We start from the raw sequence: 18,836 nt of genomic DNA on the forward strand, positions 1-18,836 counted from the left end.
AAAATGTTGTGTGGCTAACATTTTTGTGTCTTAAATTGAAGTTAACGCATTGCCAAAGGGCCAAGCAGAAAGATGCAGTGATCTACTGGTTCATTAGAGCAACTGTCGGGGTGAAATCGCAGTAATTCCAATTATTCCTGAAATATACAACAAACATGTTTGTGCCTTTCTCCGGTAGGACCTTCTATCAAAAGCTCTTTCGATCAACTTCGTGGTAATATATTGCCCAGTATTATGTTTTCCCTTCCAGCTTCTGTAACAAACCACTGTGCTAGCCCTTGTTCTCTACTGAACAAGGTCTAATTTAAATGCAATTAACAGAGCCTTCGGAGAAGCAGAAAACAGCAGTATAAATGAATCTGTTGTCAGTAGAGCAGCAAGCAGGCAACTTTCCCGACGGAGCACTATATTAATTAGTGTCCAGTTCACAAACAGGCCTTCTTTCTCTTGCTGAATGCTTGCTCTGTCTTATCAGGAGCCCAGCCAGGGAAAACAACCGAACAGACAGATGAAGTAAAGTAGGCAATCTAAAATAAATTCAGGTAGGCAGCAATGGCACCATTGTAAGCACATTAATTCCTATCAGGATTATTAACCCGGGCCACTTTCCGCTGTCAGTGCTCTGAGATGTTTGAGCGTTTTCTGCTGGGCCATCGGTATAGGAAATTTTATCCCTGTATTATGGGCCGGACAATGTTATTTGTCATGCTCCCAGTCTCACTGTTAGCGACTCTGAGGGATTGTTGGGTTGGATTCAGTCGTGGGCACTTTCTGGTCTGTGCGCTGCTCTTTTAGAACGGCACTATCCGAAAGATAAAATGAGCTCCTCTCTTTTGTGCTGGGATTTATTTTTGCTTTATTCTGCTTCCATTTTTGCCATCTTGACTTTTTGGCATTAAAGGTTTGTTTTTTTGCTCTGGTTCTGCTGAAAGCTTTTTTTTTTTGCCACAATTAAAAGCCATTTTGCTGTAGTATTTTTTCATTGAAGATTCTTTTTTGTCTACTTTTATTCAAGCAGGGTAATCCGATTGAGATATTGAATCTCATTTACAAAAGGGGTCCTGGCCAAGAAGGCAGCTTAAACGTTTCAGAAGCACCACATTAAGACGCAGTAAACAGACTAAAAAAAACGAAACTGCAAAAAGTTAAACAACAACATATGAAGTTTCAGATAAAAAAGAAACATACTCAAAAAAAGAAAAGAAAATTGCATCAACCAAAGAATTGTCATTCAGTTTAAGGACAGGTTTGGCATTTGTTCTGTAAGAAAAGGTCATCAGTGTCTGTGTGTGGATACATTCTGTACAGTAAGTGTTGTTTTTGTGTCTGTCACGTGCAAACACCTTGAGTCGATTCCTGTCTTCTGCATTTCAACATGCGTATGATCCAAAAATGGCTCCAGGTTAGCTCCTAGGCCATCGTATCATGGCAGTGTTATCTCCCCCCCTCTCAAACAGAGGTCTGACATCTTTATGCCCGTCCCCGGCCTGGTCTTTTTCTCTGTCCTCCCACGCTTTCCTTTTCAGGACGCCGTATTTATGATCACAGTAAACTGACAAAAGCCCTCTTCTCTTATTGATCGGGCTCATTTTGATTTGGAATCACAGCAAGGACTATCATTGGGACCGGTGGGGCCCTGCAGTGTACATTTCACACAGCTCCGTCTAAATCCTATAAGAGGGATTGGTTTCGCGAGGTCTGGCATCAGTCTTGGCTTCACGAAATATGAAATCATATTCGTTTCAGCTTTTTCAGAGTCACTGGGAGAATAGCCACCAACAAACAGCTGGGCACGCCTTCAAAGTTTGCTTATTTAGTTATTCAGCCCGTTTATTTGATGTTTAAACTCTGCACCCGATAACGGCATGAATTATTGTTCTGCAAAGGATGTTTGCAACCTCAGTAAATTGCTGTGTTCTGTGCATGCAAACAGTCCAAATTAGTGGCTGGCTAAACACAAAGAGCATTGTCTAGCAATATAATGTATTTTCAATTAGGAGGCCTTGAGAGATTTAGCTTATTCTCAGGATAGGTGGCTCTTTTCTTCGATGGCTCCAAAGACCAGTAATTGATTACCATGTGTGAAATGGAAGTTAAGAACGGCCTGAGTGTGGCTGTGTCCCAGAGGACGGGAGTTTTCAAACAGGTGTAGTGTTGGTACTGGCTCACCCCCGCCTGTACTGACAGCTTGACTTGAAAATACGGTAGCACCCACCGACTCACTGCGTGATAAGAAACACCTATTACAGAGCCCTTTATTTCAACCCCAGTGTCAAATATCACAGTAATGACTGTGATTAAGCCATGCTGCGTTCCTGCTCCTCATGATACCAGTTTGAACGGACAGCAGCTCGCGATGACTCACACCCTCTTCAGGTTGCATTAATGTCTTCCCACGGGCTGGGACTCTGTAGCCACGCCTGTCTCCCCGGAGCCCGACAACTTGCAGCTCATTACAGACAAACTGTCCATGAGGAAACAAACTCGCTCCTCTTACCTTATTAATATTGTCAACTGTGTTTAATTTCATCACTTACATTCTCACGTCTGTTGCCGCAGTAAGTGCAACTCTCCGTCAACAGCCGAGACAGCTCAGTGACCCACACCGCAAGAGTCTGTCATATCTATAATGTATCTGTCTCGACGCTTTCACCCACTTACTCTACCAGATGAAGAGTGATGCCATTTGTAATGTCGGGTCGTTTTCCTGATGCGGTTGTTAGAGGGGTTAAGCAATCCAAACAGGGTTACACTGCTAAGAGTCTCTCAGAGTACCGTGGCTGTGTGTTGGGGAACCGAGTGATTTAGTTCAACCAAGCTGAAGGCCGATGTTTGGAAAGGGCGTTGGAATTGAACCATTTGAAAAGGTTTGCTGATGCGTTAAGTATGATTTAAGGAAATATTTCAAGATTTTGGGAAATGCACTTATTTGCCTTTTGCTGGAGAGTTAAATGAGAAGATTGAGAGCATTTACTTTGGACGCTAGAGCCAACAGGTAGTTAGCTTAGCACAACGATTGGCTTTAACCAGGCTAGCTGGTTAGCTATTACCTTTGGATAGGCTACCTTTGGCCAGGCTCGCTGTTTTTCCTGTGTTTCCAGTCTTCATGCTAAGCTAAGCTAAGCTAAGATAAGTGGCTGCTAGCTGTTGCTTTTTTTAGCAGAAAGATATGAGAGTGGTATTTACTTTCTATTCTTACTCTGAGCCAAAAAGCATACAAGCCTATTTCCCAAAATGTCACAAATTCAATAACACACATACTTTTTTTGCACTATGCACTGCATACTCAAAATACTAAATAATTTCAAATTTACAATGAAATATCTCATTTGACCACCCACATATTGATTGTGTTGTTCCGGGCTGCCAAATGACTCACTATAGAGACAAACTGATGTCCTTGGAATTCAATATTTCACCTCATCTCCGTGAAGCCACGTGACATAGAGTGATGACATTGTGGGCTCGATGATGGAACTGGTTATAGTTTTGAAATATGTGCCGCTTCAGCAGAGTGATGACTTACATCCAGAGATGAAAGTAAGTGTGTCCTGTTTTGTATTGTGTACCACGAGAAGAATTAGTGCTGGTACTCCAAAGCAGGAAAAGAAGCTGTCAAGGTTACAGAGTAAAATAGGATTCAAGTTGTAATCCTGTACATTGTAAATCTGCCACTGATTTACAAGAATGTCCTAAATAATGTTTCTCCCAGAATTTTCTTATTTATCATATGTTTTAAAGCAAGGGGCAGACAGCTTCAAAGGAATGGCAGTAGTGTGCATCATAATGGTGTCAACGTATGATAAAAAGGAGGAAAAGAGGGGAAACTCATTTTTACAGTTACCTCAAGGTCTCCCTGTCATTCCCTTGCAGTGAGGCTTATTGTGTAACCAACCAAAGAACAATACAACGTGTCAGGATCTAATTGCTGGTAGAAGTAATGATCTCCCATTCTGTATGTGTGCAATTAAGGTGGCTGTGTTGGACACATTAGTCATCACATTTAGAAAATGGGACTTACTTTAGAGCTTCTCAGTGTTTTTGAAGTAGTTTGGATGTGAAATTGGTACAAAACTAACTATTACACTCTGTTGGTTTACCTGTAATTACAATCAAGCCTTGCTTCAATGTAAAAGTGGGCTGTTTGTAAACTTGTGACTGTAGTTACCCATGCATCCATTGTTCTGTCTGAAGAAGATTGTATCAAGGTCGTGGCCCAAGTGAAAGAGTCATTTTTGTTTTTATTTCCCCAGAAAACGCTTGCTTAGCATGCATGCTGTTTATAGCGGTGGCCTTGATCACATTCATTCACCTGGGAACAACCACAAACTTGTCATACACTGAGCAGTATACAGGAGAGTTTTAAGGGTTAGTGCCTAACTCAAGGACAGCTAAACAGTAGCCTGCAGCCTTTTAAATTGTTTTCTGCCATGTAAACTTTCAAAAAACAGAAAAGTATCTTATTTTCCCATCAGTTTTACCCTTCCTTGCCTCTCTCTCTTCCTCTTTCTTTTTCCGTATTTTGTTCTGTATTCATCTATTTAAGGCTAGCAGCCATTGTTATTTATTTGTTGACACTTTTATCATCATAAGATTCTCAAAAGTTGAGCAATATCAGGTTTAATCTTGCTCCAAGCCCTCAGTATAGATGTGGAATCAGAGAATAAAACGTCCTTATTTGTGCATTAGCTAGACTTGTTTTAGCCATAATGATTAGTTTTGGTGGGAAGTGCTACCTTTGTGGGACATTGGTATTAACATATTGTCCCTGACTCCTTTCTCAGCCAGCAGCTGAGCATTTTCTCAGGCTAAATGACTTAGCTACGCACAAGTTGTGAGACTGTGATTAGCTATATTCCACTGAGAGAGAGATTTTCATTCTTTCAGCCTGTCCAAGATATCATATTTTGAAAGTGCTGGAAGGAGACAAAGTATATTTAAGCAATAAGCCATGAGAAGCTGTACTTGACAGTGAATATGGAACAGCTTAAAGGCATTGTTAATGACATTTTTAAAAGACCTGTCAAAGCACTGCTCCAAGTAACTTTTTCCTTTTGTAAAATTACTGCAATAAAAAAAAGAATGTAAATGTGCCATTAATGTTATATTTTAATGTAATTTCTGCAATAAATAATCAAACTTTTAAAGGTTTGAGTGGTGGTTTAAGGTTACAAGGTATTTTCCAAGAACTTCAAAGACACTAAATCATCAAAATTGAGTGAAGAAACTTTTTCTATGATTCAATAAATGACCATACATTTTTAAAGGAGCTATATGTATTGATTCAGCTGAGCCCCTGTTTGACATTGGAAATATGTATCAGTATTTAAAAGTATTAAAAACTTTCTCTCCAAGTCTCCAAAGATCCAGTATGCAGTTATTTATTTAAGATAGCAATCCAAAAATCTTGATGTGAAACAAAGCTACGTTATGGCCTTTCGGCTAAATGGGCACTAATTAGACTACTCTGTCCTCAAATATGAAACTGTATCCCTGCTAGCACCAATAGTGTTAGGGGGCGTTATTATTAATCCCACTGAATTTCTTGGCAAGATCCTCCCTGCGTAGCTGGTTGAGACGATTGATTAAGGTTATGTATTGTAGTTATGGTAAGGATAGCCCATTGGTCAGGGCGTAGGACCTGAACAAATTTGCTTACCGCTACCTCGGTTAGCATGGACGCCTGACCAATCAGAGCACTTGAATTCTTCGAAGGGTGGATCGAGTCAAGAAAAGGAGGCGTTAGTCAATAGCTAAATCAGATCTCTGACCTCCCTGAAGACAACAGCTGTGTCGTTTCAACAGCGTACATTTAAACTTAGCAAATTATATTGCAATTATGTGGAGGGGTTTGTTCTTAAGATGAATGGCTAACAGGAAGAGCTGACCTTCTCCAAAGTCTGAGCTTGGTCCAACTTGAGTGCTTGGAGACTATTCATCTGTCTCTCCAGTAACCACCAAAGACTGCAGCGGAGGAAAATGAGAAATGCTGTTTTATAATGAGAGCCCTAGGCAAAGACATACAGAGACATGTCTTTTAAAAAATCTGTCATTATATATTCTCCTAGTAATACTGCAGAGGGCGAAGCATACTAAGAACTTGCGCTCTTTGAAGACTTCCAAGCAGTTCTTTAATGTTTTGATGGAACTTGCTTTACCTTGTGACATAGGGTAAATCTTATATCCGGGTCATTTTGTATTCAGATTTTATCATGTAAGCAGAAACTGTTCCAGTGTGTTTGAGCTCTATGGCTTTGTTTACTCATAAACAAACACTGATACTTTAAATCAAACATCATCCACAACGGCTGTAAAAAAAGATGGTGATTACAGTTTTACAACTAGACTGAGCACACTTGATACAAGTAGTAAGTGTTGATGCTTTTCAGCTGTCCCATTACCGATTCATAGCAATCTAAAGAGACAAAAAGCAAACATGAAAGTCTATTACAAAAGCTAGTGCAACTAGTCGCTGTGTTCCTGACTTAAATGAACACTCGAATGGATGGTTCAATAAGTGTCATGTTTTAGTTCATGTGGTGGGTGATATTTCTTACCCACTTTGCACTATACTGATGCAACACAGGAGTTGTTTCAGCAATAGGTGTGCACTTCACAGACTGTCTGCAGAGAGTTTCAGGCTGCAGTTTGTACTTGGTGCAATGAGCCATTGGAATGAGCATAATGTTGTGGCTCATCTACCATGTTAGTGTGGCTCGCTTGTATAGGGACTTAATATTATTTACTGTTTGTCTTTATGTGTCATTGAAGTATTCTATGTGTAATGAGCCCTGTTTATGCTTTTAGCTGTGCACTTTATCACTTAAAGTCGTTTCCCACAAGCAGCATGTGAAAACTCACTGATACAATAACGAAAGTAGGATCAGGATCTAAGTTTAAAGCTGCACCATTAATATTTTTATATTGGCAATGGATTGAATTAATTAATGTTATGTGAAATGAGTTGCTCGTTGTAACAAACCCACAGAGAATTCTAACCTCACTATGCCTTTACCACCAGCTCTACAGGGCTCTTTAGGAACTTTCAGCTCATGGTTTTGGGATTATTTCCCACAATTCTATTCTTTGGTTTGATCTCCTCGCTCTCATTCGTGTTGTTTCCAGCAGCAGCAGAAAGCAGCTATTTGAAGCAAAATGGCTCTGATAAGCCCAATGTACACAACTTGTAGAGCACCACAATTTGGCAAGCTGGCAATATTAGCCAAGTAGCTGGTGAACATTGAGCAGCTGAGACCAAAACAGAGCTACAGGCGATATATTGTATATTGTATAATATTTGAATTACATTTGTGTGCGTTGCCAAAAACACAGCTGCAAATTAATTCTTATATTACATGTTAATACATAGCTGTTTGCCATAACAGCTTGTTTAGATGATAATATGTCAATATTGTGTTTACAGCTTATTGAAATGCCCCACAGGGCTTGAAAAATAATTAATCCTGCCTTAAGAGGACCCAGATGTAGCTCAGGTGAAGAATTCGTTTTTTTGTTTTTTGTTTTTTTTGCAGGATCAATGCATACACTTAGTTTTAAATGGCTCTTTAATCCTTTCATAGCTATTTGTCCTTGTCACTCTGCTCTCTCAGCTCCTCTACTTGGCATTATCAACTAGCCAGATAGTCTGTTTTGGTACTGATAGCTGTCACTAGTGATTCTCTCCTACACATCCTCAGCATCTCACTGGCAGCTCTTGCTTAAAAGCTAATTAGAAATTTAGACACAACATAACGTTGTAAACCGACTATCTACCCAAGTTCCGCCTGCATTGCAAAGATGGCCAAGTGAAGAAATGGAGCAACGAGAAAGAAAAAAAAAAAAAGAAAACCCCAAAGAAAATCAATAGTCCACTCTGCCTCCAACATCTTAATGCCACTCTCAGTGGAGAGGGGTGTGTGGAAGTGATGGAGTCTCTGTCAGTTACTAGACATCAGAGGAGTTTTTAATTGAGGCCCCAGTGGGGCTGGAAGGGACATGGGAGATGTTGAGAGAGAGCTAACCCGGGCCAGTGTATGTGAGACGATATTGTCGCCCACTTTCATCCTTCTCCGGGGACTAGCATTTGGCAGCATGACATGAAATTTACATCACAGTACATTCTAAATATTAATGGTATATATTTTTCGCTCATCATTTCCATCGGATGAGATTCCAATTCAGGACAGAATGGTACAGTAACATTTTATTACCTGAAGTTATGATCAATTAACTGTTAATAAAGTTTACAGCAGTTGTGGAGGAGAGTTTCATACCTGGTGGAAATTAAGAGTGTGTGTGTGTGTGTGTGTGTGTGTGTGTGTGTGTGTGTGTGTGTGTGTGTGTGTGTGTGTGTGTGTGTGTGTGTGTGTGTGTGTGTGTGTGTGTGTGTGTGTGTGTGTGTGTGTGTGTGTGTGTCACAACAGCTGCAGCACAACAATGTGTAGTGTGTTTTTCTTCCACAGCAGTGTTGCCAGGGCTACTTGTGTCAGCTATGGAGCACATTTTCAAACATTGCTTATACTTGCTGACATGTTTCTACATGATTTGCTCCTGTCTCTATTGAGCTGTCTGACTCCATTTATTCACCCGCCCCTTTTCTTAGCATGCAAGTGTGCGTTTGTTTTAGTGTAAAAAAAAAAAAAGAAGCGTATGCCCACGGGTAAACATGCAGTAAGCTAAAGCTTGACGTGCAATTTTATGTGACATTTAATATCCATTCTGTACCAGAACAAATGATCTAGCAAAATTTGCATCTGGCATCATATCTCCACCGTGAAGTTTTATTCTGGTTGTACTGCCCACCTTTACCTCAGGCCATTGTTTATGTATTCCAGCAGAGAGATATTGTTACACACTTTCACATGTAACGTAGCCTCTGCCTTGCTAACACGACAACCATGCAGTTGACTCTGAGCTGTATATTCAGTTAATTAGCCAGTTCACTGGGTATGGAATTTCCTTCAACTGTAAAGATGAGAAAACTCCCTCTAACCTTGCCCCTAGCGTATCTGAGTAAGACGTGAAATCATTCCTTTAAATGTACCTGTGAGTTAGCTTCGCCCTGCTGCCCTCCCAGACGAATCACTGACTGTCGTACGTTGGTCTCGCTGTATATGACACTTGACAACACTTGAATTTCCCCCATGGGGATCAATAAAGGAATATAATAATACTGTAGGAATACACAAAAAGCTTCTTGGCAGTTATTGAGATTACTTCAATAATTCAGTTTCACTCTTTTTTTTTTTTATGGCTCTATGACATTTTTTGGGGGGGAAAAAAACAAACCTATGATGACCTTTTACTGATGTCCTATCACATGAATTATTAATGCCAGGCACATGTTTCTGTGTGAGCATGTTTTTTTAATAATGTGATATTTGTATAAAATGCACACATGATTTACTAATATAAATAGTTGCTAGCCCAATATGCACAAGTAGTGTTAAAAGTCACCAGTGGTCCATCTTAAAGAGGTACTCCAACCAAAACCTATATTTTGAATATTAGATACTCATCCTCTTATGACTTTACGTGGTCCGCCCACCTTGTTGTTCCACTTCCTGTTTTGTCTCTTTACTTTTGGTTGTTATTATTGTTCGTAGTATAAGCAGCAGTGAATAAAGATCAACTTCCCCGGCTTTCCAGGAACAGTGTTGTTCCTTAGTTGCTTTGTCTTCTGTCTCGAATGTCAGGTGATGTGGTGGTTGACTTTTACACTGTGATCTCTAGGCTCCAGCTTTATCTTTTTAACCTGTTTTAGCTGCTTTATTGATTTCACATCCTGAAGATTTCCTATAAAAGCATGTCGTAGAACCTTCTGTCTTTTTCATTTTTCAAGAAATTAGATCATATTTATTCAGGGAGTACTCTGCAACGAGGAGTAGCAGCATGGGTCGCGGCTTAGTCCATTTTAACTCTAAGCGCAGTCCGTCTCTTTGCCTCATTGTAACTTCTCAGCAGTGTGCGACCGTTGGATGGCAGGTAATATTCACCTTCATCGATCAGACTGAAGCTTAAAGATTAAATCCATAGCACTGCTCTATAGGCAGAGTACCTCTGGACTGGGAGCCAACTTTCCACCGAGGAAAGGTCAGTAGCAGTCTGACATGTGTGAGAGACAGCTTAGGACTTGAGAGTGGACTAATACCACAAAACCTCATTGTGATTCCAGCCCAGTCCAGCATTCACGCAGTTACCAGCTCAATGCCTGCTTGCTTGCAAACCCACAACCCCAAACTCATTCAACCGCTTGTTTTTTCCCCCTTCTTGGGTCGCGTGGTCACTCACCCGCTTACCCCATCCCTCCAACCTTCACTGACTCACTAACTCATCCTCCTTACTCTCCCGCTCACCCCCCAACACTTCCCCCACCACCACCAGATGGCTTTTATAGTTCTCCCGCTGAGAAAAAAAGAGGGCTGTTAGAAACTTTATACCTCTAAATGCAGAGCCATTACTCTGTTTTAATGTGCACGTCTGCACATCATACACTCGTGCTTGCCGCGATCCCACGGCGTCAGGGGAAGGGCAATAATGTCAGACAAATTGTGTAAGTAAATGGGCGCTAGGTCGTCCTAGAGACGAGCGCAATGCCTTCCTGCATGCCAATAAGACAGTGAGGTAGCATCTCGCTGAAAGGCAATTTATTGAAATGCAAAAAGAGGAGAGAAGGCTCGGAGCAAAGATGCTGACAGGACAAAAACCTGTCGCCATCCATCTCAGTTTGCCAAGTTTTCCCTTTATAAGTGAGCTTCTTGTCCTCTCCCAGAGAGGAGAGGTCTTTTCCTGGAAATATTGCAATAACAGCTGGTGTGCCTGTGTGGTCACACGCTTGCCATACTGGGACTGGATGGGGACAGTTCAGAGGATTTGATGGAAACCTTTTGAGGTTGATAATAAAGGCTTGTAATTGAACCTGAAGCTAACACAAATTAAAAGTAATTCGTTCGATGTAAGTCTAATATTCATGCTCAAGTTTTTCCACTGTGGCCTTGTCGTCTGACACAGAGGCCAACTTCTTAACCATTAGACCCTTGTTATTGTTTCTGCCGATCTCTTTCCTGTAAGATCGGCGGCGCTACATAAGAAACTGAATAAAGAAGTTTAGATCATCAATGTCGGCATGCCTGCTCGCACTTGCTGAGGTAGTATGCATCAATCACCTCGCCGGAGTTGGGTGAATGTGATTTAAGTGTGCGCTCCTGTTTTGTCTCACTGAGTTTTATATCTTATTCACTTTAATGTTTCTTCCCAGCCTTACTGTATTGTCTGAATGATTGTCTTTATCTCTGCCATGTGACTCATGTGATTGTGAGAGAGATATATAAGCCTATTTCGAGTGCTGAGTCTGGCTGTGCCTCTCCGGTCTCTAGGGCTGTATAGGCCCTCCAGCAGGGCCGGGCCCTGGTGCTGCTCAACCCCTGGGCCACCTCGTTCTTCTCTGATCAACACTCCTCCTCTGAAGGTCCCCCCCCCTCTCTCTTTTCCTCTATTTTCACTACCAGGCAGAATAAGGTCAGCTTGTTCATCCTTGACAATGAAAGAAAAACCTAATTGACTCTTCCTCTCCTCTTCCTCATCCCTCCAGCTTGTCTACAATGAGCCTTGAGGCTCTTTTTTAGCCTGAAGCCATCCTTCTGTCAAGGGATGTTATTCTCCTTTGGTCACAGCTTAAGAGGCTAGGTTTCTTCTAGGCAGGTAAAACTGGGCTGACAGTTGGAGGGAAAGCAGCTTTGATCTCCACCGTCTTCACGTTGCAGAACCAAGATGACAGGCAAGGGAGTCTTAGGAGCACTTTATTCCACCAAAGGTGCTGGAGAGAAAACACTCAGGCTTGTAAAAATGCCTGCAAATCTTGGCTTTCACATTCACTGAAGCCCAAACAATACCTAAGCCGGCCCCTTGCGAGTCCCCTATAGTGTCTTCCAGAGACTAAGGGAGCCTCATTTCTCACTGGTGATGTGCCCTGTGTTAGAGGCTCCATATGGAGCTGGTGTTTTATCATACTCTCGCCTGCCCCCATTAAATATCTATTTTTACCTTAGCGGTCTACCGTGGCCTCCTATGATACACAAAACACCTACGGCGAAGCACCACCCATAAGAAGTAACAGTAGAGGACGCGCCCCAGGTGTGGTCGATATAACCTGTAAAAAAAAAAATTGTTGCCAACATTAATTGAAGTTGCATTTGTAGCTACCAGTTGTACCTTTTCATAATATATCATTTTTATATACAAGTTTGATAGTGCTCAACAACAACCAACTGCAAGGGATGGACACAATAACAAATCACATTACGTGCACAATATAATAGAACATAATACAACAGCACCATTTTATAGCCTCTGAAATTGCCATAGTGTTTACTCGATGCCTTGCAGACACATTTTCAATAAAATCTGAACTTCTGGTAATTTGATTTTAAGGAGACTACTATATTGCATTTGCATTATATTGTGAAGGTGATCCTGTCATTGTGTCCACCTACTGGATCAGTATTGTATGAGACAGATGTGACCTCTACAACGTTATTTGTGGCATTTTGTGTAACCAAAGTTGATTGACAGACCTATGACAAATAATCACTGTAGATTTGTGATGTCACAATGTGGCTACGGGGAAGGATTCATGGCAAATGGTTGCAGCAAATTCTGTAACCACTGCATGCGGCTGCAGATAGTGCTGACATGTAAATGTTATCAAGTGCAGTTTTACTGACACACACATCAAACATATATAGTATATATATATATATATAGTATATAATAAAAACTAATTCATAAAGGAGGCACACAGTTTGGATGTGCTGAAATGTGCAAGGTTGGCAAGCTTTCATGTGGTACTAAATTTTATGAAAAACAATGAAAAATGTAGTGTTTAATGTATTTTATGTACGCTGACATGTTTATCCATTTTATGTTTACTACAACTGGCATTAAGTGTTGACATCAGCAAAAGTGGAAGCAAGTGAATACCGACAGGAACCCCGGTGACTCTGTGGTATTTAAATCAGTTATAATGATTGTCATTCTCTATTATATCATAATGGTTCGTTACACACACACTTTTCCACTTCTTTGATGTGTGCCACACATTCATAGTGTCAAGAAAACATATGAGTGGAGTGAAGTTTGGCCTGTTTGGTGCAGCTCTGAAATCTGCAGACTCTAGGTAATGTGACAGTGCAGCCAGAAGCACTCCATCCTTACCCTTGCACAGAGGGAATAGGGAAAGGGGGGAAAGGGAGGATAGGTAAACAGAGCCATTAGAGACAAATCTATTTCTGAAGAAAACAAAATCACATCATCAAACAAGAGAAAAAGAAAAATATGATCCTGCAGCCCTTTGGGCCCCGGCGTAGCAATGATAGCCGACTATGGCATTTGTCTTTATCAGCCTGCCTTGAGGGAGGGAGAGTGTGGTGGGAAGGTGTGAGGATAAAAGGAGAGCTAGAAAGACAATGGAAACAGAGAGCACAGCGTCTTTTTTTTTTTTTTTTTTTTTACTCGTCACAAGGAGCCAGACGCATTTGTTACTTTTCTGACTTCTAAGACGTGAACAGCTTGTTTATGATTATTCCTCTTTAATACATGTTTTGTGTTTTTGTTGTTAGAACAGAATGGCTCTCAGATGGTCATTCTTTAAATATAACAGAGTGACGGGCTCTGTGGACAGTGCAGCCACAGCATCATCCGTCATGACTAGCCTGGGGAGGCATACGCAGCTTCATCAAAATGACAAGATTGACTTTCCAGATTTCATCCTTTTTCTGTGACATTTGGTTGTTTATCCCGCTTTGCAGCACTACCAGAGAGTCTTTATAGGGCCTTGTGTATTTAGGGTGTCTTCTGAAAATAGATTTTGTGTATATGGTTAGTAAAATCAATCAAGATTATAATAATTATGTGAAATGTATGACATGTAATATACAATAATATCTACCTCCGCAACAAATTGTCTCTATATTATATTGGAGGAATTCTTTTGGATCTGTTGCTGCCATTTAACCAAGTAGTATTATTAACAACACTGAGTATCAGCCATGCTGGCAGCTCTGTGGGGCTGTACTTAGGCACAGCGGGGCTTTGGGCTGAATACTAATGTCATCATGCTAACATGCTAATGTTAAGCAGGTATAATATTAACTATATCAACCATCTTAGTTAAGCTTTTTTGCTTGCTAACATTTGCAAATTGTCACTAAACACCATGCACAGCTGAGGCTCATGGGAATGTACTTAGTTGTGCAGCTATTTGATCATAAACCAAAGTTATGGACAATTTACAATTTAAAAAAATGCTGCCTGATGAAAAGTGAAGGGATTAACCAAAATGATTACAGTTTAAAGGTGCTCAAAATCCTCAAATCAGGAATGAGGGGGCTGATCACTATTTGATGCCTCCTGTTTATTGTGCAGCATTATTTATTTATTTAACTGTTTAACAGCATTGTGTACTCTGTATTAAAATGAAGACATGAGAAAGTATCTTGACTTGATAAATATCTATTTATTGACCCCCTTTAGAGACACAACTTACAACTCTTGTAAGACCATTTTAGTGGTGAATAGAGACATTTTTTTGAGTGTTTTGCATCATCTAATAGTAGTTGAGATATTTCAGTCTGGCATTGCCATCAACAACAACAGCAGCATGAAGGCTGAGCTGACTTTTTAAAATCACCCTTTTCTATTGTTGGTAAGTACATGTTTCTCCTCTTCCTCCCTTCTTTCATAAATTCTGTTTGGTGGAACAATCGGATACATTTGCTTCTCAGCATGAGATGGACTGTATTTCCATTTGAGAATTGATCATTTCCAAAAGGACACCTCTGTTTGCCCTCCATCTTGGCTATCCTGTATTGTAGCCTATCTGTAAAGCTGATGCCAAGTCCTTACAGACGCTTCATCATTTTCCTCTTTCCAGTGCCAGTCATTTTTCAGCCTTTTTTTTTTTTTTAATTATTATCTGCCGTGAGCGGGCACTCTCTGAGGGAGGCCTGTTTGTGCTACAGCCAGGCTCACAGCTATTTAGTGGCTCTGCTGTTTTCTTTTCTTCTCGCTCTGTTCAGTCTGAATACCCAAGGGAAATTTGGTCTCTGATATCTTTCTTTGTCCTGCTGACCAGTTTCTGTTCCTCCTCATCAGTGTAGGCTGTTTGCCAACATACTGTCACTCATTTTGTTGTCTAATTGTCTCCAAAGTAATTTTTGTGTTGTGCTGAAAGATATATAATATTGTGCAGTAAAAAAAAAAAAAATGTGTAAAAATATGTACCATGCATATTTGCTTCATTTTTGACCTTTCTATTCAACATCACTGAATATTGACATTAGCTTCCTGTTGTATACTGTTATTACTGATATAGGAGACATTAAGAAGTTGGAGGACATTAAAGCAAACGCAGTCATCTGAGCAATGCGTAGCAATAAGCAGAGGGTTGGGATAGTTGGCGCCAACGTCCTCTTAATGCTGTGCCAATGCTGTTAGAATGAAACGACAACTCAGTCTTTTGCAACCGCTAAGCTATCTGCCATCTGGACTCAATTGAGAGACTCAAGTGCCTTAATTGGACACTAGTAAAGAAGCTCTTACTTCGTTCGCATTAAGCAAAGGTTGTCACTCATTGCTGTTTTCTCTGACAGTCCTTCTGTTTTTGTAAGTCACGCGTCATGCGGAGATGATATGACTTGGCTGACGATGATGACAGAGATGTGTCATCATGTTCTGCCGTCTGGATTATTCAGGATTTATATGACAACAAATGAAAACAGCAAAAATTGTCAAATTGTGAAATAATGGCCATGGAGACAGCCGTGACAGTTGTGATCTTATTTTAGCTCTGCGAGAGTGAATAATGAGGTTCTCCCTTCTCTCCCTCTCTCCCCCCCCCTTCTCCCTCTGCCCTTTGCTTCAGGTCAGAACATGGCGTTCCCCCCGGTGGCTCTGTGGGTAACTGTTGGCCTGGCTGTGTGTCTGCTGCTGCTGCTCGTTGCCCTGGCTGCTGTCTGCCGCAGGAAGATCAAGGAGAGCTGCGAGGAGGCCAGGAGAGAAGGTGAAGCGAATGGAAGAGGAGGAGAGGGGAAAGTTTGGGGGAGAAAAAGGAGGGAGGGGTGGCTCTGCACATTCAGCACCAGTGTATAGTCTCTCAACGAGTGCAATTCATTGGTCATGACTCTCTTGAAAGTCCATGTTTAATCCTCTAGGTTAGAAAAAAGCATGTTTTTGGTCCGACTTGCCTTCATTAGGGGCAATATGAAATATGAATGTCAGAGCTGTGGCAACTTTGGAGCTATGTGCACAAAAAATTAAAATCATGAAATGATTATGTGTTGGCCTACTGTATACACAGTTCAAGGGCCTGATGAATAATGGATGCTAACCTAGTATATTCTCAGGCCCTTTCAACCCTTCTCAGGGCCTTCATTAAAATGCAGAATGACTCCTTAAACTCTTCACATAGTGGTCCAGTAGATGATATGCATAATTGCGACATGTTGCCTAGATCATGTGGGAGGCGCAAGGAGGGCGGGGGAGATAGAGCAGAAAGCAGTGATGAGATGTTAGCTGCTCGAGGAACATTGCAATTCCAGAGGGAGTTCTGCTTAATGCGTATGGGCAGGATCTGGAATGGTGGGACACATATCTTCAGCAAAGAGGAACATCATTACTCGGGTCCAGTAATTAGCGTGGCGAAATAGCTGAGGATCGCCGCAAGTGCAAAGAGAAAAAGTTTTGAAATGAGATAGATAGTGCAGAGCCACCAGCTCTGCTGTAATGAGATCCGCTCAGAGTGAAGGAGACATTTAAATAAAGGTCAGCCAGTGTCTGCACCACGGCCCAGAGGTTTAAAAATAAATATGGAAGTGACACAGACTCAGAGGAAAGAGTAAATAGCTCCGTGGAACATATGAAATCAAATGAAATGGAAAGAGAGAAATATAATGCAGTTCCCCCCACAGGCAAAAAAAAGGCTCCTAAGGTTATGTGGCCCCTTTTTCTTCAGTGTGGCGGAATGGGAGCTGCGTTTCCTGCCTGCAGCCTGAACACCAAAAGGCAGGATTGATCATGTGGTCATCCACTGTGCGCCTTATTGAAATGTTAAGTCTCATTCTGTCCCCCTGCAAGCAATGCTTCTGGAGTCTTTGGTGATTCCCAAGCACAAACCTGAAGAGTGTGAACGCTGACTTATTCGCATATCATGCAGACTCTTATACTCGTGATAGAATGATACTGTATGAATACAGATGTGTGGGGGGGCTTAAAATAGGATTGCTATGCGCGTATCTACAGCTGTGGGGAGGACAGGAAGCTGGGAAGTGCAACCTAATTGTGGTTGTCTTATCTTTTAATGGCGTTCCGGGCTATGGCCAGATTGAAGTTGACTCTCTCTTCACTGTGTCTGGGTAGCGAGGGTGGAAGGGTCAGCGAATGTGGAGAAGTGAGTAAGTCATTTTTCTTACCTGTCATAATGTATGTGGAGCACCCGGAATGTGTATCGTAAGAGAGCAGAGCAGCTTGTGGACTCTGAATTCCTGGGGCAGCGTTGTATCTCAACACCAGCATGGCTCGGCGCTCTCTGTGGTTTCACTTCTTTCATCCTTCACTTCTTTCCTATCCTTACATAATTACTATGTATGTGATATATGCTCTCAGCGTCCATTTCGCCGAAGCATATTTTACATTTAGATAAGCATGTGATTTAATCAGGCTCGCGCTTGGTTATCATGTGTAGGCGACGTGGGACAGATCTCCGCTGTGTGACTGATGAAAGTCACGAGGGATGTTTCTCCCTCGGGGTTTTGACCACAGTGATGCACATATTTCACAGGGGTTAACCCCTTAGGCTTACCGTAGACCAAATGCTGTTGATTGATCGACTTTTGTGTGCATGCGACTCAGATTAAATAACAGACTAAAAGTTTTATTTAATTCCCATTCTATGGAGCAAATAGAAGCAGACATTTATAAAAACCCTGATCAAATTGTTTGCAAAAGAAAGCGGTTTGTTCCTCATGCTTCCGACTTTTTTTTAAATGAGCAAAATTCAATCAACACGAGTTAATATTCAAAGGGAGAGAAAATGAATTAAAACCTCCACAGCACAAACGCTGCTGTCATTAAGCCTTATGTCCTAATATGCACAAAGGTTTTCAAAAGAACGTTTTGCTACTCTAAGGGTGCAAGAATGAATTCATTAGGTCGACTCATCAGTGTATTTATAGTACAGTAACTGTACTAACAGGCCATTTGCTTTTTTCTCACATTTGAAACACTTGTGATGTCACAACAGTGTTTGAGGAGATTGAGAGTAGTGCTGCGCCGCTTCTGTGTAGAGGAGACATAGAGGCAGAGGAGAGGATGATGAGGAACAGTAACAGTCTTCTGGCTTCAGTGAGTAGCTTTCTTTTCCCCCCTGACTCTCTCGTCTTTTATGTGGTTTGTCCAGCTTTTGTGCTGAAGCCATAACCACCCTTCTTCTTACCCCCACACAGCTGGGATGCAGCCAACAGGGGCATAAAATTGTAACGCTTACATTGTACAAGGGAAGCAGTTCTCACTCTTTGCCCTGTGGATGCCCTCGTCTTCAGCCTGACTTTAAATGAGCCTCTCTCACTCCTATCAAAGCCCTGTCCCCAAAGGTATTCCCACTGCCGCCACAGTGGTGGGACTGTTGGTCCGTTTGGAGGTATAGAATGAAGCAAGGGAAGGTAAACAGGCTCACACATCTATATGAATGTTACACCACAGTTCTGGAGATGTGAAGTAGTGGTTTATTTTGCTTTTTTTCCCCAGGTGCTTTTGTGGATTTTACTCTCAAAGTGTACACATTA

The 18,836-nt window shown here is 41.3% G+C and overlaps 1 protein-coding gene across 1 annotated transcript in view; it reads left to right on the forward strand.

Moving 5' to 3' along the window:
* The window catches only part of cd276 (CD276 molecule), a 64,585-nt gene that overhangs the window by 26,378 nt on the left and 19,371 nt on the right, over nt 1–18,836 (forward strand). Inside the window, exon 5 of the mRNA XM_054614897.1 lies at nt 15,920–16,057. Coding sequence (XP_054470872.1) covers nt 15,920–16,057 — 138 coding nt within the window. The remainder of the gene's footprint in view (nt 1–15,919; nt 16,058–18,836) is intronic.

Source organism: Anoplopoma fimbria, chromosome 2, assembly GCF_027596085.1.
Source record: "Anoplopoma fimbria isolate UVic2021 breed Golden Eagle Sablefish chromosome 2, Afim_UVic_2022, whole genome shotgun sequence".
Taxonomy (NCBI): Eukaryota; Metazoa; Chordata; class Actinopteri; order Perciformes; family Anoplopomatidae; genus Anoplopoma; species Anoplopoma fimbria.